Genomic DNA, 26,044 nt, shown 5'->3' with positions numbered 1-26,044 from the left:
TCTTTCATTGACGCTGGAGAAATAAAATGTTAGCTAGGTGACCGAGGCGTACTCTTCTGCCCTTCTTTGAATAATGCCATGTTACCTTTCACATCCAGCTGGGAGAGGACAATTCTCAACTCTCAGGACTCATCTCAGAAGTCAGACTTTCAATTCCGATTGAGCAGAGAGTGCTATCAGAGTCACAGCTGACATCTGAGGATGTAACTAGTCAGGTAGATAAAATGTACTTGGATTTGTAAAAGCCATTTGATAAAGGTGCTACATGAAAAGATCGATAAGAAAGGTATGGGCTCATGGAGTGAGTGGTAATATATCAACATGGACAGAGGACTGGTTAAACAGACAGAGGCAAACAGAAGGGATCAACAAGACATGTTTAAGTTGGCAGGCTGTAACATTTGGAGCACTAATGCACAATTTTGGTCTCCATATTTAAGGAAGAGAATAGTTGCATTGGAGGTAGTACAGCACAGGTTCAGATTGTGTGTTGAATGTAGGAATTTCAGATGCATTGTATTATAGATATTTAGTGCAGTAAGGGTTAAAAGCCTGGGTTAGAGTACGTGTGATTGCTGCAGTCAGGTTTTTAAAAAAATCTTAGTTTGAAACACAACAAAGTTTTTAGAGTCAGAGAATCATAGAGTCATAGATGTTTACAGCATGGAAATAGGCCCTTTGGCCCAGCTTGTCCATGCTGCCCAGTTTCTATCACTAAGCTCGTCCCACTTGCCTGCATTCAGCCCATATCCCTCCATACCAGTGTTTTTCAAACATTTTTTCCGGGGACCCATTTTTACCAATCAGCCAACCTTCGGGACCCAACCCGGCCAACCTTTGCGACCCACACCAGCCGACCTATGCGGCCCATCATTTTCTCTTACCTTGTTTGGTACTGACAAAAATGGAGGAAATGGTTTTGGGTCCCTTTGATCCCCCGAACTTGTTTTTTAAAAAAAGGCTGCGACCGTATAAAAAACAAATGCAGCTGCATTGCGCATGCGTGCCCGATCATCGGTGTGCATGCGCATAGTTTTGCCCATGCGCACCGATGATCGGGCACGCATGCGCAGCGCGGCCAATTTTTAAAAATATGTTCCTGGCCATTTTGAAGGCCGCTTGCAGTCGGCATAGTTAAAAGCCGACTGCTGCGGCTGTTGCGCGCGGATTTCCGCGATCGGGAGCGCCGCGACGGACGGCTCCGCGACCCTCCCGACACCCACCCGTAGGTCGCGCCCCCGAGTTTGACAATGCCTGCTCTATACTCACCCTGCCCATGTAACTGTTTTTTAAAGAACAAAATTGTACCCGCCTCTACCACTGCCTCTGGCAGCTCATTCCAGGTGCTCACCACCCTGTGAGAAGAAATTTCCCCTCTGGTCTCTCTTGTATCTCTCCCCTCTCACCTTAAACCTATGCCCTCTGGTTCTAGACTACCTTATCTAATCTCCTCGTTATTTTATAGACCTCTATAAAATCACTCCTCTGCCTCCGACACTCCAGGAAAAAAAGTCCCAACCTATCCAGCCTCTCCTTATAGCTCAGACCATTAAGTCCTGGTAACATCATCGCAAATCTATTCTGCACTCTTTCTAGTTTAGTAATATCCTTCCTATAATAGGGTGACCAGAACTGAACACAGTATCCCATGTGTGGTGTGACTAATGTTTTGTACAACTTCAACAAGACGTCCCAACTCCTGTATTCAATATTCTGACCAATAAACCGTAGCATGCTGAATGCCTTCTTCACCACCCTGTCCACCTGCGACACCACTTTCAAGGATCTATGAACCTGTGCCCCTAGATCTCTTTGTTCTGTAACCTCCCCCCCCCCCCCCCTAACTCCCTACCATTAACTGAGTAGGTCCTGCCCTGATTTGATCTACCAAAATGCATCACCTCACATTTATCCAAATTAAACTCCATCTGCCATTCATCGGCCCACTGGCCCAATTGGTGAACATCCTGTTGCAATCTTATATAACCTTCTTCACTATCCACTCTGCTACCAATCTTGGTGTCATCTGCAAATTTACGAACCATGTCTCCTACATTCTCATCCAAATCATTAATATATATAACAAATAACAGTGGACCCAGCACCGATCCCTGAGGCACACCGCTGGTCACAGGCCTCCAGTTTGAAAACCAACCCTCCACAACCACCCTTTGGCTTCGGTCGCCAAGCCAATTTTGTATCCAATTGGCTACCTCACCCTGGATTCCGTGAGATTTAACTTTTTGCAGCAACCTACCAAGCGGTACCTTGTCAAAGGCCTTGCTAAAGTCCATGTCGACAATGTTGACTGCACTGTCCTCATCTACCTTCTTGGTTAGCCCTTCAAAACAAATTAGTGAGACATGGCTTTCCCCTTACAAAGCCATGCTGACTTTCCCCAATTAGGCCTTGCCTGTCTAAATGCCTGTAGATCATGTCCCTCAGAATACCTTCTAATAGTAAATTTGGGAGAAAATTAGAATAAAAAATATATTTTTTAAAAAAGAATACCTTCCAACAATTTACCCATTACAGAAATAAGGCTAACCGGTCTGTAATTCCCAGGCTTATCCCTACAGGCCTTCTCAAACAAGGGCACAACATTTGCTACCCTCCAATCTTCAGGTACCTCTCCTGTCGATGATTCAACTATCTCAGCTAGGGGCCGGCAATTTCCTCCCTAGCCTCCCACAACGTCCTGGGATACATTTCATCAGGTCCTGGGGATTTATCTATCTTGATGCGCTTTAATACCACCAGCACCTCCTTCTCTGTAATATGTACACTCCTCAAGACATCACTTTTTATTTCCCCAATTTACCTAACATTTGTGCCTTTCTCAACAGCAAATACTGCTGAGAAATATTCATTTATGACCTCTCCCATCCCTTGTGGATCTGCACATAGATGACCTTGTTTATCCTAAGAGGCCCTACCCTCTCCCCAGTCACCCTTTTACCCCTTTATGTATCTGGGGATTTTCCTTTGCCTTAGCTGCCAAGACAATCTCACGTCCCCTTTTTGCACTCCTGATTTCTCTTAACTCTACTCCGACAAGCCCTATACTCTTCAAGGGATCCATTTGATCCCAGCTGTCTATGCATGTCATATGCCTCCTTCTTCCTTTTGACCATGGCCTCAATATCCCGAGTTATCCAGGGTTCCCTCCTTCTACGAGCCTTACCCTTCAATTTAAGAGGAATGTGCTCACCTTGAACCCTAGTTAACTCCTTTTTGAAAGATTCCCACTCACCAGCTGTCCCCTTGCCTGCAAATAGGCACCCCCAATTAACTTTTGAAGTTCCCGCCTAATACCCTCGAAATTGGCCTTGCCCCAACTTAAAATTTTAACTTTTGGGCTAGAACTATCATTCTCCATAGCTATCTTAAAACAAATGGATTTATGGTCACTGGTCCCAAAGGTGATCCCTCATGAACACTTCCATCACCTGCCCATCCTTATTCCCCAAGAGGAGGTCAAGTTTCACCCCCTCCCTGGTCAGGCCAGCCACATATTGAATGAGGAATTCCTCCTGAATATACCCAACAAATTTCTCTCCATCCAAACCCCTAGTGCTATGGCTGTCCCAGTTAATGTTGGGAAAGTTAAAGTCCCCAACTATTACCACCCTATTATTCCGGCAGCTATCTAGAATCTCTTTACATAGCTGCTCCTCAATATCCCGCTGACTATTTAGGATTTTCTTTGGACTTTTCTTTGCCTTATCTGCCAAGACAATCTCATGTCCCCTTTTTGCCCTCCTGATTTCTCTCCTAACTCTACTCCAACAAGCCCTATACTCTTCAAGAGATCCATTTGATCCCAGCTCTACAGTCCTATCAAAGTGAGCTCACTCTTATTTTTCAGTTCTACCCATATAGTCCCAGTGGGCGAACCTTCGGATATATCCTCTCTCTGTACTGCCGTGATACTGTCCCTAATCAAAAATGCAACTCCTCCTCCTCTCTTACCTTTCCTATAGCATCTGTACCCCTGAACATTGAGCTGCCAGTCCTGCCCCTCCTTCAGCCAAGTTTCAGTAATAGCTAGAATATCCCAGTCTCATGTACCTATCCATGCCCTGAGTTCATCTGCCTTGCCCGTTAGGCCTCTTGCATTGAAATAAACGCAGTTCAATCCGATTCTCTGCCTTCCACTTTTCTCCTTACTGACTTTTGTTACTATCCTCTCTTTACTACCCTCCGACTTCCTGCATTGGTTCTCATCCCCCGCCACGTTTGTTTAAAGCCTCCCCAACAATGCTAGCAAACAACTCCCCTAGGAGATTGGTTCCAGTCCTGCCCATGTGTGGACCATCCGATTTGTAATGGTCCCACCTCCCCCAGAACCGGTTCCAAATGTCCAAGAAATCTAAATCCCTCCATCCTGCACCATCTCTCAAGCCACGCATTCATTATGTCTATCCTCTCATTCCTACTCTGACTAGCACGTGGCACTGGTAACAATCCCGAGATTACTACCTTTGAAGTCCTACTTTTTAGTTTAGCTCCTAACTCCCTAAATTCAGCATGTAGGACCTCATCACGTTTTCTACCTATATCGCTGGTGCCTATATGCACCACGACAGCTGGCTGTTCACTCTCCCCCTTTAGATTGTCCTGCAGCTGCTCAGAGACATCCAGGACCCTTGCACCCAGGAGTCAACATACCTTCCAGGAGTCTTGTTTGCGGCCGCAGACATGCCCATCTACTCCCCTTACAATTGAATCCCTATAGCTCTATCACTCATTTTCCTGCCCTCCTGCGCAACAGAGCCAGCCGCGGTATCATGAACCTGGCTACTGCTGCCTTCCCCTGATGAGCCATCTCCCCCAACAGTATCCAAAATGGTATACCTGTTTAAACGGTATATCCGTTTGAGGGAGATGACCACAGGGGACCCTGCACTGCCTTCCTACTCTTCCCCAGTCTGATGGTCACCCATTTCCTATCTCCCTCAGTATTCTTTATCTGCGGTGAGACCAACTCACTAAACGTGCAACCCACAACTTCCTCAGCATCGTGGATGCTCCTTTTGGGAGCCAGGGGTGCAATTAAACCATTGTAAAAAGCTTGAGCTAATGCAGTTTTGTTTGGATTGAGGGGATTCCCTGTGGAGTTCATCAGGTGTTTGCAGAAAGCGGGTAAGTGGAGTTCTAGATTAAGCAGTGAACAGAAGTTAAGCAATTTGCTCTCAGCAGTTCAGTTGAAAGATATGTCTGCAGAGCATTGTGGTTTGATATGTGAACAAAGCAGCTGAAACAGCTTCTGAAGAAATACAGCCAGAGTTTGTGTGTGGTTCTGAAAGGATTCAGGTCTTTTCTTTAAAGCAGTGCCAACTTTCTTTCTCAAAGAACATCTCTGAATAGCAGGTTTTTGCATTTGTTAATGGTTTTTAAGTGGAGTGAGAGTTGTTTGAGTGGGAATAAAGAAAGCAGTTAAGGGTATTGTAGTAGCATGGTTTAAGGTGTAATTGCCAGTTATTTTCTTGTATTGTGAAATATTTTAATACGGTGTTTGTTTTAATATCCCTATTTCTTCATGCAATCACTCCTGGAGCAGGATGTCCTTCCCTCACAGTCCTACAAAATCAAAGTAACATATTGGGATTTCTGTTCATCATCCTAGCCACTGTTGGGGTCGAGTCTGGGATTGTAATAAAATTGGGGGCTCTTTGCTGGCAACGTAAAAAATAATTCCTTGTCTGGCTTGGGATTACTGAACCATAAGTCGGTGTGGAACGGTTGCTTTCTTTCAGGTTTGAAGTTTAAATAGGGAGTGACTGGGGATGGCTGTTTCAAGTGCAAGAGTTTTCCTGGGTGTGGAAGAAGCCACCCAGGCTAGTTTACAAAGGGTGACTAAAACAAAACTTTTGTGGGTTTGGCTGGAAAGCTGCAGTTAACCTTATCTGAAGGGATGATAAAGGTAGAGATAATACAAACAATAGCTCAACATTTAAATTTACCAGAGACACAGCCTGAATCATTAGAATTTGATTCCAAATGAAATGAAACAATTAGAAATTCAGGAAATAGGACTTCCGGTGATGGCCACGAAGGAGTAGGTTGCACATTTGGTGGCTCCCACTCAGGACGGACCTTTGGACCTTGTCCCTGATTTTTTTCTCAGACTTTACTCGGGAAATTAATGGTGAACGTAATTGTGAGGAGGAATCCTACATCAGTGCATGGAGAGTCGGAACAGGAGTGCTCGCAGAGGAAGAAATAGGCGAACAGAAGGCCTGGGTTAAAGCTGCAGCGGGAGAAAGCATGGCGGACGACCGGAGTCCTGGCTCGAAGACCCAGCAGTCGACGGAGCCATTGATGCAGTTCATACGAAAGGGCTTTGCCAAGAAGAAAGAGGAATACTTGGACCCGATTAAGGAATCGAATGCGCTGCTGGAAATTAGATTAGATGCTCAAGATCGGGCGATCCAGAAAGTGGAGAAGACACTGACTGAGCAGGAGGAACACTAAACAGCAATGGAGGTGAAGGTGAGGATGCTGAGAGACCAACAGATAAGGCTCCAGGAGAAGGTGGAGGATCTAGAGAACGGGGGGGGGAACTTTAATACGGTACTGGACCCAGCAATGGACCGATCCAGGTCAATGACGGGTAAGAGGCCAGCTGCGGCCAAGGTGCTAAGGGGTTTTATGGACCAGATTTGGGGGGGGGGGGGGGGGGGGGCAGAGTTCTCTTTTTTCTCCCATGTGCATAAGGCCGATTCACGGATAGACTTCTTTGTGATGAGTAGGGCACTGATCCCAAGAGTGGAGGGAACAGAATATTCGGTTATAGCGATTTCGGACCACACCCCGCACTGGGTGGAGTTGGGGTTGGGGGCGGAGAGGGACCAGCACCTGCTGTGGCGCCTGGATGTGGGACTGTTGGCGGATGAGGAGGTTTGTGGGCGGATCCCGGGGTGCATTCAGAGATACATAGAGGCCAATGATCATGGGGAGGTGCGGGTGGGTGTGGTTTGGGAGGCTCTGAAGACGGTGGTTAGGGGAGAGCTAATTTCAATTAGGGCTCACAGGGAGAAGAGGGAGAGGTTGGAGAGGGAGAGGTTGGTGGGGGAGATAGTAAGGATGGACAGGAGCTATGCAAAGGCCCCCGAAGAGGGGCTGCTGAGAGAGCGACGGAACCTCCAAACGGAATTTGATTTATTGACCACGGGGAAGGCAGAGGCTCAGTGGAGGAAAATGCAGGGGGCAGTATATGAGTATGGGGAGAAGGCGAGTCGGATGCTGGCGCATCAGCTACGTAAGAGGGAGGCGGTGAGGGAGATTGGGATCCCCTATCATACGGTGCAGAGTGCGGTTAAAATAAATTAGGTATTTAGGGATTTCTATGGGGACCTGTACAAGCCAGAACCCCCGGAGGTGGGGGGGGGGGGGGAAAAGAGGGGATGCGGCGGTTCTTAGATCAACTGAGGTTCCCGAGGGTGGAGGAAGAGCAGTTGGCTGGCCTGGGGGCCCCGATGGGGCTGGAGGAGCTGGTTAAGGGATCCAGGCGGGCAAGGCCCCAGGACCGGATGGGTTCCCGGTTGAATTTTATAGGAAGTATGTGGATCTGTTGGGCCCGGTGCTGGTGAGAACCTTAAATGAGGAGAGGGAGGAAGGGACTCTGCCTCCGGCAATGTCTCGGGCACTGATCTCTCTGATTCTCAAGCGGGGTAAGGACCCACTGCAGTTGCATTTCGTTTAGGCCGATCTCGCTCCTTAACGTAGATGCTAAGTTGCTGGCGAAGGTCCTCCCTACGAGGAATGAGGATTGTGTCCCGGGAGTGATACACGAGGACCAGTCAGGGTTTGTGAAGGGCAGGCAGTTAAACGCGAATGTGCGGAGGTTCCTGAACGTGATTATGATGCCCTCGTTGGAAGGGGAAGCGGAGGTGGTGGCGGCTATGGACGCGGCGAAGGCCTATGAACAGGTGGAGTGGGAATACCTATGGGAAGTCTTTAGCAGGTTTGGGTTCGGGTAAGGGTTCATAGGGTGGGTCACGTTGCTATACAGGGCCCTGGTGGCGAGCGTGTCTACGAACCGGCGGAGATCGGAATATTTCAGATTGTACCGGGGGACGAGACAGAGGTGTCCCCTGACCCCTTTGCTGTTCACACTGGCAATTGTGCCACTGGCCATGGCATTAAGGGAGTCTAGGAACTGGAGGGGGTTGGTCCATGGAGGGGAAGAGCACAGAGTGTCATTGTATGCTGATGACCTGTTGTTATATATTGCAGATCGTGGAGGGGATGGCGGAGGTCATGCGGATCCTTAGGGAGTTTGGGGACTTCTCGGGCTACAAGCTCAACGTGGGGAAGAGTGAGCTCTTTGTAGTGCATGCGGGGGGCCAGGAAAAGGGGCTAGAGGAGCTGCCGTTGAAGAGGGCAGAGAGGAGCTTTTGGTACCTGGGTATCCAGGTAGCTAGGTGCTGGGGGGCCCTGCACAAGCTTAATTTGACACGGTTGGGGGACCAGATGGAGGAAGACTTTAGGAGATGGGATGTGTTGCCACTTTCCCTGGCGGGTAGGGTGCAGTCGGTCAAGATGATGGTCCTCCCGAGGTTCTTGTTCGTGTACTAGTGCCTGCCCATCCTAATCCCCAAGGCTTTTTTCAAGCGGGTAAGCAGGAGTATTATGGGGTTTGTATGGGCGAGCAAAACCCCAAGGGTGTTTCTGGAGCGCAGTCGGGACAGGGGCGGGCTGGTGCTGCCGAATCGGTGTGGTTATTATTGGGCAGCTAATGTGGCGATGATTCGTAAGTGGGTAATGGAGGGAGAGGGGGCGGCGTGGAAGAGGCCAGAGGCGGTGTCTTGTGTGGGTACTAGCTTGAGGGTACTGGTGACGGCACCATTGCCGCTACCGCCGGCATGGTACACCACGAGCCCGGTGGTGGCGGCGACACTGAAGATCTGGGGGCAGTGGAGGTGACGTAAGGGTGAAGTGGGGGCCTCAATTTGGTCTCCGATACGGGATAATCATAGGTTTGTGCCGGGCAGGATGGATGGGGGGTTCCCAAGTTGGCATCGGGCAGGAATTAAAAGGATGGGGGACCTGTTCATAGATGGGAATTTTGCTAGCCTGGGGGAGAAATGTGGGTTGCCTCCCGGAAACGCTTTTAGATATATGCAAGTGAGGGCAGGATATATGTTTGTGAGATGGCAGGTGAGGGAATTTCCGCTACTTCCAGCACGAAGGATTCAGGACAGGGTGATTTCGGGTGTATGGGTTGGAGAAGGCAAGGTCTCGGCAATTTATCAGGAGCTGCAGGAAGCGGAGGAGGCCTCGGTGGAGGAGTTGAAGGGCAAGTGGGAGGAGGAGCTCGGGGAGGAGCTGGATGAGGGTCTGTGGGCTGATGCCCTGGACAGGGTTAATTCCTCCTCCTCATGCGCCAGGCTCAGTCTAATACAGTTCAAAATAGTACATAGGGCGCATATGACAGGGGCGAGGAGGAGTAGGTTTTTTGGGGTGGAGGACAGATATGAGAGATGTTCGGGGAGCCCAGCGAATCACGGCCATATATTCTGGAGTGCCCGGCGCTGGAGGGGTTCTGGAGGGGCTTTGCAAGGGCTATGTCCAAAGTTGTGAACACCCAGGTCAAGCCGAGCTGGGGGGGTGGCACTATTTGGGGTATCGGACGAGCCGGGAGTGCAGAAGCCGAAAGAGGCCAGAGTTCTGGCCTTGGCGTCCCTGGTAGCCCGGCGGAGGATCCTACTAATGTGGAGAGATGCAAAGCCCCCGAGCGTGGAAGCTTGGATCAATGACATGGCAGGGTTCATTAAGTTGGAAAGTATATAGTTTGCCTTGCGAGGATCTGTGCAGGGGTTCTCCAGGCGGTGGCAACCGTTCCTAGACTTACTCGCGGGTTGGTATATGTTTTTGTTAAAAGGGAGCGTTTTCCCCACTTTTGTATTTATTGGTTAAATGGGGTTAATGTATCCTTGTTTGATTTCCTATGTACAATTTTGTTATTCTCTTTCTTTCTTTCTGGAGCATTTGGTTGAAAATTGTGAATAAACATATATTTATTTTATTTTTTAAAAAGAGAAATTATACTTTGAGGAGTTTAAAAATTCAATTCCTGATGTAGTGAGAGCTCATGTGGAAGAGAAGAGGGTTAAAACTGCGAGATTAGCAGCAGAAATAGCAGATGATTATGAATTAGTTCATAAATCAAAGATTGGTTTCCGACATCAGGTTCGGCCAGTGAGGGATAGAAACTGGGGACATGAGAAATACTCAAGTGGTAAAGGTAAAGGTGATCTGATGGGAGACAATAAAGAGAGTGTACCTCAGATTAAAAAATAAATCCAGGAGGGTGGAAAAGAAAAGTTTCAGATGTTTTCACTGCAATAAACGAGGCCATGTAAAGTCAGTGCTAATGGTTGAAGAAAAGCACTGGGAAGGTTGATGTGGTAAAACAGGATAAAACAGTGGGATGTGTTAGAGTGGTAATGGAAAGCCCAAGGGAAGCAAAGGAGGTGCAAACTATTGTACAGCCTGTTCAAGAAGTAATTGTTAAGAAGGTGCCAGATGTCTTGCAAGAATTTACTTGTGTGGGTAAAGTTTACTCGTGTATCAGGAGGAGTAGATAAAGAAGTCACAATTTTAAGAGATGCAGGGGCTAGTCACTCTTTAATGGTAGGAGATGAGGAATTATGTAGTTTGGGAAGAATGTTGCCAGAAGAGGTGGTGATATGTGGAATTCAGGGTGAGAGGAGTAGCGTTCCATTATATAAGGCAAGGTTGGAAAGTCCAGTGAAGAGTGGTGAAGTGGTAGTAGGAGTAATAGATAAACTATCTTGTCCAGGAACACAGTTTATCTTGGGTAATGATATAGCTGGATTGTTTTGGAGTGGAGGACAAATGTGGGAGGTCTGGCAGGAGCCCGGCAAACCACGCACATGTGTTTTGGGCGTGCTCGGCACTGGAAGGGTATTGGAAGGGAGTGACGGGAGTGATTTTGCAAGTGGTGAAGGCCCGGGTCAAACCAGGCTGGGGGTTAGCTCTATTTGGAGTTGCGGAAGAGCCGGGAGTGCAGGAGGCGAAAGAGGCCGATGTCGTGGCCTTTACGTCCCTAGTAGCCCGGCGCAGGATCCTACTCATGAGGAAGGAGGCGAAACCCCCCGGACTGGAGGCCTGGGTAAATGATATGGCGGGGTTCATTAAACTGGAGCAGATAAAGTTTGCCCTGAGAGGATCGGCTCAAGGGTTCACCAGGCGGTGGCAGCCATTTCTCAACTACCTAGGGGAACGTTAGAGGGAAGACGGATGACCAGCAGCAGCAACCCGGGGGGGGGGGGGGGGGGGGGGTTAGTTTAGTTTAGGTCAATAGACAAGGAGGTTTTGTTACCTGTGTATTGTTAAAAATTTCTGTTTTGTCATTGTTTCGTTTGCTTTGTAAGAGGGAAAAATTGTTGTTTGGAAAAAAAATTTCAATAAAATATATATTTTTTAAAAAATGATATAGCTGGATTGCAGGTGGGAGTGATGCCTACTGTGGTTGATAAGCCAGTGGAAAATCAGACAACTGAAGTGTTGAAGGACGAATATCCTGGGATTTTTCCGGATTGTGTAGTAATAAGGTCGCAAAGTCACAGGTTAAGACAAGAGAAATCAAAGAGTGAAGATGAAGTTGAAGTGCAATTATCAGAAACTATTTTTGATCAGAAGGTTGAAAAAGAACAAGAACAGGTGGAGGATGAGGCGGATATTTTGTGTTCAGGAAAATTGGAGGAGTTACAACAGAAAAATGTAGAAATAAAACGGATATATCAGAAAGCATATACGGAAGAGCAATCTGAGAGTATACCAGAGTGTTACTACCGTAAAAGTGATGTCTTGATGAGAAAATGGAGACCTGTCCATATGCAGGCGGATGAAAAGTGGGCAGAAGTTCATCAAGTAATATTGCCGGTAGGCTATCGAAAGGAGGTGTTGCGAGTTGCACGAGGTACCAGTGGGAGGTCATTTGGGGATAAGGAAAACTCAAGCTAAAATCCAGAAACATTTTTATTGGCCTGGACTACATAAAGATGTAGTTAGATTTTGTCAATCATGTCACACATGTCAAGTGATAGGGAAACCTCACAGTGATAAAACCAGCGCCCTTAATACCCATTCCAGCATTTAATGAACTTTTTACGAGGGTCCTAGTTGATTGTGTAGGACCGCTTCCTAAAACAAAAAGTGGGCATCAATATCTTTTGACTGTAATGGATGTGTCTACTAGGTTTCCAAAGGCCAGTCCAGTACGTAATATTACAGCTAAAAGGATTGTGGAGGAGTTACTAAAATTCTTTACTAGACATGGACTACCCACAGAAATTCAATCGGATCAAGGGTCAAGTTTTACCTCAAGGTTATTCAAAGAAGTTATGGATAGCTTAGGAATAAAACAATTTAAATCAATTGAGTACCATCCAGAATCGCAGGGAGCGTTAGAAAGGTGGCATCAGACATTAAAGACAATGTTGAGGGCGTATTGTCAAGATTATCCAGAGGATTGGGATAAAGGAATCCCATTCGTATTGTTTGCAATTAGGGATGCACCTAATGAGTCGACCAAATTTAGTTCTTTTGAACTAATTTTTGGTCATGAGGTAAGAGGACCACTTAAATTGATTAAGGAAAAATTGATGGGTGAGAAATCGGAAATTACACTATTGGATTACGTGTCAAATTTTAGGGAACAATTAAATAGAGCAGGTGAATTGGCTAGACAACATTTGAAAGTTGCACAAAATGTAATGAAACGGGTAGCGGACAAGAAATCCAAAGTTCGTAGTTTTGCCAGTGGAGATTAAGTTTTAGTGTTGTTACCAGTGGTAGGTGAGACTTTAAAAGCAAGGTTTTGTGGGCCGTATCAGATTGAAAGGGAATTAAGTGAGGTGAATTGTGGTAAAAACACCAGATAGAAGGAAGATTCACCAAGTGTGTCATGTGAATATGCTTAAAAGGTACTTTGAAAGGGAAGGAGAGAAAAAGGAGGAGGTTTTAATGATTCTAACTCAAAGTGACAAACCAAATCCAGGTGACTGTGAATTTGACATCCCTCAAATTAAATTGGAAAAGGAGGATGTTCTTAAAAATTGGGATGAATTGTTAAATTACCTTCCAGAGGAAAAACGAACTGACCTGAAAGAGTTATTTATATCACATTGGCAAGTTTGCAGAGATGAGTTGGGAAGTACTAAAATGGCTGTACATGATGTAGATGTGGGAAATGCTGTTCCTATCAAACAACATCCATATAGACTTAATCCTTTAAAATTGGCACAGGTTAACAGAGAGATTGAGAGTATGCTAAAGAATGGCATAATTGAAGTGGGTTGCAGCCAATGGAGCTCACCCATAGTGATGGTACCTAAAACAGACGGTACCCAACGGTTGTGTGCGGACTATAGAAAGGTGAATGCAGTTACAAGAACGGACTCTTATCCTATCCCACGTTTGAAGGATTGCATTGCGAAAGTGGGACAATCTGCTTTTATTTCCAACTTCCAGACATGGAAAGAACGTTTACAATATCGTATGGATTTCTTCGATCGACTTCAGGAGGCGGGTTTGGTGTTGAACCTAGCAGAAAGTGAATTTGGAGTAGCCCGAATCACTTTCCTTGAGGAGTTTCCGGTACTCTCAAGATGAAGGGAAATAATGCGATCTCTTAGCATGAATGAATTTGATCGAACCTTTGTGCAAAGGATTTGTAGCGGGATTGCTCCACTGATGGACTTGCTAATGAAACGTCAAAAATTTCAATCGACAGCAGAGTGTCAACAGGCATTTGACTGCCTGAAAGCTGTAATCACCAATGCTCCTGTATTGGAGAATTGCAAGGGACTCTGGTCAGATTGAACCAAAATATCTGATTCTAAAGAGAAATGCCGAGGAGTAGAGGAATGGATGGATCGTGCAGAGACTTTGTTCAAAGAAACTGTCAATTGAGAAGGATTTTGGTTGGAGGAAGAGGAACAAAGAAAAATGGACTATATTATTATGCCCGCCTGCGTGTGGTTTTGTTTTGTGAAACGAACAAGTATTTTTACTGTGTGCATTTCTTATTCGATTGCGCAAAAGTGAAAAAGGAAACCATCTTGAAGTTGATGGTTTCTTTTTTTTTCTTGGGGGGTGGTGCCATGTGTGAGTACCTTTAAGGAATGGAGTTGATCATATTACTGAAGTGATGTCAGAGGTTGGGGGGAGCTGAGCTCACTTCTGCTTTCGTTTTTTTCAGTTTTGCTGAGAGCAGCTGAAAAGTGCCTGGCTAGTTTTGCTGAGAGCAGCTTAAAAGTGCCTGGCTGTTTTGCTGTGAGCTGCTTAAAAGGAGAAAGCCAGTTTGAGACAGCAGCTTGTGTGTGTCTGTGTGTTTCCAGAGAGCTGCAGGAAGAAAAGCAAGGTGCTGGAGCCGAAGTCAACCAAGCTGATATATCTTTGCCATCCAACAGAAAATATATATATTAATTGTGACCTGGTGTGGTACAGTTTTGAAGGTTTGTAGCCTTTTGGATGTTTGAAGGAACATTGAGGGATTATTTAGTGTTGTATTAGTTTCGGGGTTATCTTTGAAGTAAGGGGTGTTAAGGGATCCAATGTTTATTTAAAAGGTCAAGTTGAGTTCATTGAATAAGCATTATTTTGTGATAAAAACCACGTGTCCATAATCGTAACATCACACCTGGGGAACAAGCCGTGTGCTTCAAAAGCAACTATCCATTAAAGGTGGAGGTTGGTTGAACTCCATGATACACTTTGGGGTTCTGAAAACACCTCGTCCATAACACTGGGTTATAAATTGAGCATGGGGAAAAGTGAGATGTTCGTGATCCAGGCAAGGGGGCAGGAGAGACGACTGGGGGAGCTTCCGTGGGGAAGCTTTCGGTACCTAGGCATCCAGGTGGCACGGGAATGGGAATGGCTACACAAGTTAAATTTGACCCATCAAGTCGACCAAATGAAGGAAGATTTCCAAAGGTGGGATATGCTCCCGCTATCACTGGCTGGGAGTATACAGACAGTGAAAATGACGGTCCTCCCGAGTTTCCTGTTTGTGTTTCAGTGTCTCCCCATCTTTATTCCACTGATCTTCTTTAAACAGGTTAATAAGGTGATCTCTGGCTTTGTATGGGCGGATAAGACCCCGCGACTAAAAAAGGGGATGCTGGAGCGTAGCCGGGGGCGGGGGGGGGGGGGGGGGGGGGGGGGGCTGGCGCTACCGAACTTTAGTAATTATTATTGAGCGACAAATATAGCCATGAACAGGAAGTGGGTGGTGGGGGGGGGGGGGGGGTGCGAGTAGAGGCGGTATCATGCAAGGGCACGAGTTTGGGGGCATTGGTAATGGCACCTCTGCCATTCCCGCCGGCACAGTACTCCACCAGCCCCGTGGTGGTGGCGGCCTCGAGAGCCTGGGGGCAATGGAGGAAACATGTGGGAGCATCGGTCTGGTCTCCAATCTGCAATAACCATCGGTTTGCCCCGGGGAGGCTGGTTGGAGGGTTTTGGAGATGGCAAAGTACAGGGATCGAGAGGATAGGAGATCTGTTTATAGAGGGGAGCTTTTCCAGCCTGATTAAGTTGGAGGAGAAATTTGAATTGATGAGTGGAAGTGAGGTTAGGTACCTGCAGGCGTGAGATTTCCTACGCAGGCAGGTCTCAACCTTCCCGCTCCTACCACCAAGGGGGATACAGGGCAGGATAGTTTCCAGAGTATGGGTGGGAGAAGAATGTGGGTGGGAGAAGTGAGGGTTTCAGACATTTATAAAGAGCTCATGGGGTCAGAGGAAATGCAGACCGAGGAGTTGAAACACAAATGGGAAGAGGAATTAGGAGGAGAAATAGAGGATGGTCTCTGGGGGGATGCGTTGAGTAGAGTCAACGCGTCCAGAACATGTGCCAGGCTCAGCCTGATACAGTTTAAAGGTCGTTCACCGGGCCCACATGACAGTGGCTCGGATGAGCAGGTTCTTTGGGGTAGGAGACAGATGCACAAGATGTGCGGGAGGACCAGCGAACCAAGTTCATATGTTCTAGGCATGCCCGAAGCTTATGGGATTCTGGCAGGGGTTTGCGGATGTCATGTCCAAGGTGTTAAAAGCAAGGGTAGCGATCCACAAGTGGAACCTGACCAGCCTGGTGGATGAAGTAAGAAAAGACATTCAATGGTGGGGCTCACTCCCACTCTCCCTGGCGGGGGGAGTGCAGACGATCAAGATGAACATACAGCCAAGGTTCCTCTTCCTGTTTAGATCCATTTCGATCTTCATCCCCAAGGCCTTTTTCCAAAACGTAGACAGTCTAATCATGGCGTTTGTGTGTTGGGGGGGGGGGTTTACGAACCCGAGAATTCCCAAACCGACACTGCAAAGAGGGAAAGTCAGAGGGGGCCTGGCTGTACCGAACCTACAATACTACCACTGGGCAGCAATGGCAGAAAGAGTGAGGGGATGGGTACAGGAACCCGACACAGATTGGGTACAAATGGAGGTGGCATCCTGTAAAGGAACAACCCTCTGGGCCCTGGCCACAGCAGCACTCCCATCCTCCTCAACAAGGTACACAACAAGCCCAGTGGTAGCGGCCACGCCGTGGACCCAGTTGAGACAGCACTTTGGGATAACCAAAATGTCCCCCATCTGCGGCAATCACAGATTCCCCCCCAGCCATGCTAGATACCACCTTCAAAAGGTGGAGGTGGGATGGGGCCACATTAACAGTCGGGGACTTCTACGTAGGGCACAGACTGGCAACACTGGACGAAATGACGAGGAAGTGGAAACTAGCAAAAAGGACAGTAATTGAGACACCTACAAATAAAGCACTTCCTCCGCAAAGTGACAGTAGGGTACCCCGGGGCCCCAGAAAGCACACTACTAGAGGACCTGATAGCCCCCCTTCTCGCTGCTTGTGCCTATGTGGGAAAATATACAGACAGCTACTGGACAGAGCCCGAACGCCACTAGACGGGACCAGACAAAAATGGGAGGACGAACTGGGGACAGAGGGACAGAGGATGGGGACTCTGGAGTGAAGCACTGAGCAGGGTGAACTCCACCTCCTCCTGCGCAAGGCTAAGCCTAATGCAGCTCAAAGTGGTACACAGAGCGCACCTGACCAGAACCCGAATGAGAAGGTTCTTCCCGAAGGTGGAGGACAAATGTGCGCGGTGCCAGAGGGGTCTGGCCAACCACACCCACATGTTTTGAGGTTGCCCCAAGTTTGCTGGGTTCTGGACAGCCTTCTCCGAGGCAATATCCAAGGTTATGGGGGTGAGGGTGAAGCCATGCCCAATAGTGGCAATCTTGGGGGTATTGGAGCAGCCAGAGCTACACATGGGGAAGGGGGCCAATGCTCTCGCTTTCGCTTCCCTAATCACACGCCGGAGAATCCTACTCGGCTGCCGATCGGCAGCACCACCCAAAGCTGCAGACTGGCTCGCTGACCTCTCGGAATTTCTCCACCTGGAGAAGATTAATTACACCATCCGAGGGTCAGAGGAAGGCTTCTTGGATACCTGGGGGCAGTTCGGCAACCTGTTCCAAAACTGTTTGAGGCCAGCAACGAGGAGTAAGCCAGAGGAAAAAAGAAAGAAAGATGAAGAACCAAAGGACTGCGCAGGCAGACGTTCTGGCCTTTGCCTCGCTGGTAGCTCGGAGATGGATATTCGGGACTCAATTACTGCCTTTGCACTTTTATATTTGTATGTGCACTGTTTCTTCTGTTGTTATAAAATCATAAATACTTCAATAAAACGTTTATTAAAAAAACTGAAGAAATTAGAAACAAAGGGGAAAAAAAGAGCGATTGAACTAAATGGAAATGAATGAGAGGCAGTTGGAAAGGAAAAGGGAACACTAAACTGTTGGAGTTAAAGGCAGTAATTGAGGACGGTCAAAAGGATGGGGGAACACCTCCTAGTCAAAAGATTAGTAAGGATATGTTCAAATATATTCAAGTACTGCCAAACATTGATCAGAAAGACGTGGAAGCCATTTTCATTGCATTTGACAAAGTGGCTAAACAATTGAATTGGCCAAAGACCATGTGGCAGTGTTGGCTCAAGCAAATTTGGTAGGTAGAGCTAGTGAGTAGAGCTCAGAGGAGGTATCTAGGGATTATGAAGGGAGAAGCCTACCAGACAGAAATTTAGAAATCAAAGAAAAGAACCAGGTCAGATATATCTAAAATTTGAAAGAATTAAACAAAATAATTTTGATAGGTGGATAAGAGCATTAAAACTAGACCAAACATATGATGCTCTTAGGGAAACAATTATTTTGGAGGAATTTAAATATTCACTTCCCGCAATAGTGAGAACTCATGTGGAAGGGCAAAAGCCAAAACTGCTAGACAGGCCGCAGGAAAGGAAGGATTAGTTTGCAAAGCAAAGTCTGATTTTCGACTTCTATTTCCATCCAGTATCCTAGCCACTATTGGTGTCTGGTCCGAGATCGTAATAATTGGTCCTCAAGACAAATTGGTAAAATTGGTTGTATATTCTCAATCTCATTAAAATGTAGGATTTTTAGGAGCATCTTTAAAAAGAGCGTGGTAAGTAGTGGCATTGCGACAAAGGAATTCCAGAGCTTAGGATCAAGGCAGCTGACAGCACAGTCTCGAATGGTGGAGCAAATAAAAATTGAGGGATTCACAGAAGGAACACAGATCACAAAGGCTTGTAGAACAGAGGAGGCTGCACAAGTTTAGGGGGACGAGGTATGGAGGGATTTTAAAACTGAGAAGTTGTCAAACAAGGAACTAGTGAAGTCAGCATAGGGATGAATGAGATCTGGAACCACGTTAAGATGGTGGAAGAAAGGAGGCTGACCGGGAGGACAAAGAATGAGTGAGGGTTTCAGCAGCTGACAAGCTGAAGGTGCGCCAGAGTCAAGTGCTGTTCTGGAGATTAAAGCAAGCAATATTGTAGATGGCACTGAAATGTGGTGGGAAACAACTTGGGATCCATGGTTGCTCAGTTTAAGACAGTTACCAGGCAAACAGAGTTTGTGCAAAGAACCAAAAGCTTCAGTCTTTCCAATATTAATTGGAGAAATTCTCTTCTTCAGAATGACCAAGATGGAAAGCTCAGCTCCTAAAAGCTCACCAACAAAATTAAGTGGCTCATCAGCTTCCCGATATCTTATCCCTATCCCTCAATATCTTAGGGCTTATTAGAGATTTGCTATGTGAACAGAAACCTATCATTTGCTGCACACCAACAACCAATATCCATTTTGAATATTACTTATTCAGATATATATTGTAGTGTCAGACACATGAACAAATATATAGTCTAGTACTAGAAATATGAACAAATATAGAGTCACTTACCCCAATCTGTCATTTTAATCGCAATTCTATGATATACCTAAAATAGAAGCACTCATTGTTATACCACAAACTGATTTCCATTCTCTTACACCTTATTTAAGAGATACATGCAAAAGCTCAAGAGGTCTGAGCTGGTTTCCTTGGACTGGAGGAAGAACATAGAACATAGAAAAATACAGCACAGAACAGGCCCTTCGGCTCACGATGTTGTGCCGAACCTTTGTCCTAGATTAATCATAGATTATCATTGAATTTACAATGCAGAAGGAGGCCATTCGGCCCTTTGAGTCTGCACCGGCTCTTGGAAAGAGCACCCTACCCAAACTCAACACTTCCACCCAACACCAAGGGCAATTTGGACATTAAGGGCAATTTATTATTGGCCAATTCACCTAACCTGCACATCTTTGGACTGTGGGAGGAAACCGGAGCACCCGGAGGAAACCCACGCAGACACGGGGAGGACGTGCAGACTCCGCACAGACAGTGACCCAAGCCGGAATCGAACCTGGGACCCTGGAGCTGTGAAGCAAGAAGCAATTGTGCTATCCACAATGCTACCGTGCTGCCCTTTTTTTTTTTTTTGTTGAAGTATACACACTTCAACCCATCTCCGTGCCTGCAAGTACTCTCCTTTGTCAGTGTTCCCTTCCCCACTGCCTCATTACACGCTTTGGCGTCCTGAATATCGGCTACCTTAGTTGCTGGACTACAAATCCGGTTCCCATTCCCCTGCCAAATTAGTTTAAACCCTCCCGAAGAGTACAAGAAAACCTCCCTCCCAGGATATTGGTGCCCCTCTGGTTCAGATGCAACCCGTCCTGCTTGTACAGGTCCCACCTTCCCCAGAATGCGCTCCAATTATCCAAATACCTGAAGCCCTCCCTCCTACACCATTCCTGCAGCCACGTGTTCAACTGCACTCTCTCCCTATTCCTAGCCTCGCTATCACGTGGCACCGGCAACAAACCAGAGATGACAATTCTGTCTGTCCTGGCTTTTAACTTCCAGCCTAACTCCCTAAACTTGTTTATTACCTCCACACCCCTTTTCCTACCTATGTCGTTGGTACCAATGTGCACCACGACTTCTGGCTGCTCCCCCTCCCCCTTAAGGATCCTGAAGACACGATCCGAGACATCCCTGGCCCTGGCACCCGGGAGGCAACATACCCTCCGGGAGTCTCGCTCGCGACCACAGAATCTCCTATCTATTCCCCTAACCATTGAATCTCCTACAACTATTGCTTTTCTATTCTCCCCCCTTCCCTTCTGAGCCCCAGAGCCAGACTCAGTGCCAGAGACCTGGCCGCTAGGGCCTTCCCCCGGTAGGTCATCCCCCCCAACAGCATCCAAAACGGTATACTTGTTTTGAAGGGGAACGGCCACGAGGGATCCCTGCACTTCCTGCCTGTTTGTTTTTTTCCCCCTGACTGTAACCCAGCTATTCTTGTCCTGTACCTTGGGTGTGGTTACCTCCCTGTAACTCTTCTCAATCACCCCCTCTGCCTCCCGGATGATCCGAAGTTCATCCAGCTTCAGCTCCAGTTCCCTAACACGGTCTTTGAGGAGCTGAAGATGGGTGCACTTCCCGCAGGTATAGTCAGCGGGGACACCGGTGGTATCCCTCACCACCCACATCCTACAGGAGGAGCATGTAACTGGCCTAGCCTCCATCCCCTCTGACCTGACAGAATATAGCTGCCCTGTGGACTAACTAGATCTCCGCCCTCCGACCCTGCTCCCAGTCAGCTACACTTTCTGTAAACTCCTGACTCTCTTCGCACTCTTTGCGGAAATGTCGGAAACAAAATGAAAGGAGCACCTTACTCCCTCCTCACCTAACTCCCTCGGTCACCAAACTCTCACTATCGCACTCAAATGCACCAAATTCAGCACTCCCTCGGTCACCAAACTCTCACTATCGCACTCAAATGCACCAAATTCAGCACTCCCTCGGTCACCAAACTCTCACTATCGCACTCAAATGCACCAAATTCAGCACTCAGTGCAAACAAAGTCTGCACTGTAGGGGATCACTTTTATACTGTGAATCTAGCCTCTGAAAACTGGCCTAATCCAATTAACTAATTAACAAGCTCCAGCTGCAAGTGCCTACAAGTAGAAGCCTGTTGAAAGCTTATTGAAAATTCACCTTCTTCTAAACCAAACAGCAACTTTTAAGTTAATTAACTAAATAAAAGAAAGACTAAACTTTCGATAAAAATGAAGCCTTATACTCCCTCGGTCACCAAACTCTCACTATCGCACTCAAATGCACCAAATTCAGCACTCAGTGCCAACAAAAGTGTACCTGGAAGGCTGACTTCCAGGCAATTATCATGCTTGTCTAACTGAGGAGATAATAAGCCATAGTATGTCCATAGACAATATTTGGTTGAGTGTTGGAGAAATAATGCAGAGGACTCCCAGGAAAGCTGGCAATAAAAAGGGAGCAGTCGGACGCAATGGGGGGGGGGGGCGCTTGATGAAACAGAGGATCCTGAATGTCAAAAATATTGCTTCCTCAGTGGAAGGTGACATTTAATCTTTGTAAAACCAGCTTTGTGGTATGTCGGAAATCCTGGTGGATCTGGAGAGCTGCGGCCAGAGGAAGAACATCTGGGTGGTATCCTGCATAAACAGGATAAAAGAAGGATGAAGGTAAGATCCCTGCTAAGTTTTTGGGGAGAACTGGCTACCACGTTTCCTGAAGCTGGATGCGAAGGCTGGTCATTTCAAGCTGGAAAGGGCACATCATATCCTGTCTGTTGAGGCCTCAGGACCATTAACGTCCCAGGCCCTTAATAATTCACTTTTGCAACTTCAGAGATCTGGAGGTGGTGAGGCATGGTGAGATCTGGCTGGGTAGGGCATTTGGCTATCACAGCAATTTTCCTGATGGTAATGATGGTATCACCATAGGGTTAGGGTTAGTCTTATGGGTCCGCACTAGTGTGGAGGAATGTCCCCTTAGAACTATTGATGTCGCGATTATTTTCTGTTGTGTTGAGGTTGGTAAGGTGTTGACTGGATCCTGCAATTGCACAGACAGGTCTCTTATCCAAGAGGATGCTATAAGGAGTTTATGGTGCCTCTGGCATGAATTCATCCGAGGAAGGAGCTGTGCTCCGAAAGCTAGTGATTCGAAACAAACCTGTTGGACTTCAACCTGGTGTTATAAGACTTCTTACTAGACTAGTTAGAAGCCATGAAGCCATTATTGAACTAAAGATATGCAATACATGGATGTGTACTTCAAAGAATTGGAGTCAGAATCAAATCAATTAGTGAGCAAGATACTTATGGGGATTTCATAGAAGCACTGGAGGCTATTATTTGGCCCAACATGCCTATGCCCATTTACTGAAGATCTATCAATGAACCCACACTTTGCGATCTCCTTTGCCCTAAACCCTTTAACTATTTATCCAATTTTCTTGAGTTATTGTGGACTCCACTTTGACCACCTTTTCAAGACTCATTTTTTGGTTGAATCTTGGGCGGGGTTCTCCCCTACTCGGCGGGGCGGGGGGCCCGGCGGGATGGAGTGGCAGGAACCACTCCGGCGCCGGGCCGCCCCAAAGATGTGGATTTCTCCACACCTTTAGGGGCCAGGCGCGCGCCGGAGTGGTTTCCGCTCCCCCGGCTGGCGTGGAAGGCCTTTGGCGCCATGCCAGCCGGGGCCGAAAGGACTCTGCCGGCGAGAGTCCGCGCATGCGCGCGAGCGTCAGCGGCTGCTGATGTCACCCCCGTGCATGCGCAGGGGGGTGTCTCTTCTGCGTCGGCCATGGTAAATGCTGTGGCCAAGGCGGAGGGAAAAGAGTGCCCCCACGGCACAGGCCCGCCTGCCGATCGGTGGGCCCCGATCACGGGCCAAGCCACTGTGGGGGCACCCCCCGGGGCCAGATCGTCCCGCGCACCCACAGGACACCGGAGCCCGCCCGCACCGCCAGGTCCCGCCGGTAAGTGAGGTGGTTTGATCCTCACCAGCGGGACAGTCATTCCAGCAGCGAGACTTCAGCCCATCGCAGGGGGGGGGGGCGCCGACCGGCGCGGCGCAATTCCCGCCCCCGCCGAATATCCGGTGCCGGGGAATTCGGCTACCGGCGGGGGCGGGATTCACGCCAGCCCCCGGCGATTCTACGACCTGGCAGGGGGTCGGAAATCCCACCCCTGATTCTTTCCCAAACACCTCAAATCTGTGTCCTTTCATTACTGACATTTTTTCAACTTCTGCTCATCATAACTCTTCATGATTTTCAACATTTCAATCAGTTTCTGGCCCTGCCACACCACTGGAACAACCCGGAGGGTCACAAATTACAAACTGTGCGAGTGCTAATCTATTCCTCCTCACCGGTCTGCAGATGAACTTACTGCCCACGTCCAATGCATCTCCCTTTGCCTGGTTCAAATCCGATAGCTCCAACTGTAGCTAGATAGTCACTTGCAATAGTTTCTCATCTTGTTGTCACAGCTTAAGTTTGGAATCACCAAGGATTTGCCCTTCACACCCTCCCATATCTCATTTACATGCTGTGAATCACAACATCATCCGAAAACATGTAAGCAGATAGTATCCAGTTTACCTCGCAGTCCACAATTGGCCCCGTTACTGTCAAATGATAAGAAACTTCCTCCAATTAAAAATTGTGATGATCAAAGCTGATGGATGCAATCCTCCAGCCTCGATACACCAGAAAAGCAGCTCGCCGCGGCACAGCGTGGCCATTGAAAGCCGGGAGATCCCTCTCCAGGTGACAACGCCTCACGAGATTCAATGCAATCTGCATATTAGAGTGAGGCAGTAAGCCTTACTCTAATGTGAAGATTCCCAAGGTACCTGAGGTTTTGGGATTCGATCCCTTTGCCTCAGGGACCAGATAGAACTGCACTCTTGGGGGTCTCCAAGGGGATCGGAGGACTCCAGCTGCATGCCCTTTGGGCAGAGAAGGGCTACCCTGATAATGCCACACTGACACTTCCAGCTGGCAGGGGCACTGCCAGGTTGGCACTGCAAAGGGGCCTTGGAGGTCGGGTCGCCATTTATAAATGGTGGCCCGATCTCTCGTTACAAGGGGGAGTTCCGGCTAGCTGAGCTTACCATTGCAAAACACGGGGCTGTGTGGGGTTTCGGCCACGCGTTGCTCATTGAGACCCCTTATTCAAAGCAAGTTGCGTTGAATAGCCATGTGTTTCTTGGCTCTGCGAGTGCCAGGAAACACGTGCTCACTCGGGGACATTGTTCCCATTTTGGGATGAATGCGCCAATGGGGGTGATTCTTCGAGCCCCGCGCCGGGCCGGAGAATCGTCGCAACCGCGCCACGACGCCCCAACGCCAGCGCGTGATTCTCCGAGGTGCGGAGAATCGGCGCCATTTGCGCCGGCCGCTGAATGGGCCGAGCGACCGCGCCGATATGACAGAGTCCCGCCGGCGCCGTTCACCCCTGGTCACTGCCGGCGGGAACTCTGCGGGAATGGTCGGGGGGGGGCGACCTGTGGGGGGGGGCTCCTTCACCAGGGGGGGCCTCTGGTGGGGTCTGGCCCGCGATCGGGGCCCACCAATCGGCGGGCTAGCCTCTTTCTCCCCCCCCCCCCGGGCCTACTTTCTGGCGTGGCCGTCCCCTGAACACCGACCCCATGTTGGGTCGGGGCCGGTACGTGTAAGAAGTCCCCCGCGCATGTGCAGGTTGGCGCGGCGCCCATTTGGCACCGCGTAAGGTGACGGGAGCGGCATGAACCGCTCCAGTGCTGTGCTGGCCCCCTGTTGTACCTGGGCCCTGTTCACGCCATCGTGAAACGCGACGACATTCACGACGGCGCGAACACTTGGGCTCAATATTGGAGAATCGCCCCCAATGTCTTTGCTGCCTTCCACAAACTCAGTTTGCCAGTGCCACTGTACAAATCAGGCTGCTTGTGATGACCCATTTGATGCAGAATGGAGCTGCTGACTTTCACCTCCCTACCTTGCGCCTGCCTCGTTACTTCTAAGGTCAACTACTCCAGAATTCTCCTGGCCTCTCTCCCACCTTGCACCCAAAACTCTGCTACGCATGCACTAACTGTACGATGGCACAGTGGTTAGCACTGCTGCCTCACAGCGCCAGGGATCCGGGTCCAATTTCGGCCTTGGGTGACTGCGTGGAGTGTACACTTTCTCCCGTGTCTGTGTGGGTTTCCTCGTACAGTCCAAATACAGATTAGGTGGGATTACGGGGATAGGGTAGGGGAGTGAGCAGAGGTAGAGTGCTCTTTCAAATGGTTGGTGCAGACTCAATGGACCAAAGTGACTTCCTTCTGCATTGTAGGAATTCTATGTTCTAAATTGCACCAAGTAACCAAGTTCACATTGCTGTCATTCCTTGGAGCAATTTGAAAATGAAGATGAGAATTTAAAAATCTATGGTCTTGCCCCTCTCCACCCCACAACTCTTGGGATACCGCTACACTCCCCCAATTCTAACTCTTTCCTTTGCTCTAACATTCGTTTTCAGCTGCCTTAATGCCAACCTTCCTAAACTTCTCCAACTTCCATGATGTTACTTGTGACTTATTATTTCACCAAGCTCCTGGTCACCTATCCAAACATTCCTTTATATATGCCACAGGTGTTTGATAATTCCTCATTTAAAGTAGCTTGATGATGTATTACATAAAACGGCACCAGCTGTTGCTGTACATGACTTATGACCTTTTGGTGCGAAATGTT

The 26,044-nt window shown here is 48.0% G+C and overlaps 1 protein-coding gene across 2 annotated transcripts in view; it reads right to left on the bottom strand.

Moving 5' to 3' along the window:
* The window catches only part of LOC140391875 (anoctamin-7-like), a 147,856-nt gene that overhangs the window by 26,575 nt on the left and 95,237 nt on the right, over positions 1–26,044 (bottom strand). For both annotated transcript variants that reach the window (XM_072476866.1, XM_072476867.1), the window contains one exon: positions 19,330–19,366. In XM_072476866.1, the coding sequence (XP_072332967.1) occupies positions 19,330–19,366 (37 nt within the window). The remainder of the gene's footprint in view (positions 1–19,329; positions 19,367–26,044) is intronic.

Source organism: Scyliorhinus torazame, chromosome 15 (genome assembly GCF_047496885.1).
Source record: "Scyliorhinus torazame isolate Kashiwa2021f chromosome 15, sScyTor2.1, whole genome shotgun sequence".
NCBI lineage: Eukaryota > Metazoa > Chordata > Chondrichthyes > Carcharhiniformes > Scyliorhinidae > Scyliorhinus > Scyliorhinus torazame.
Note: the sequence above shows the minus strand (reverse complement) of the source record. Positions and strands in the feature narration are given on the sequence as shown.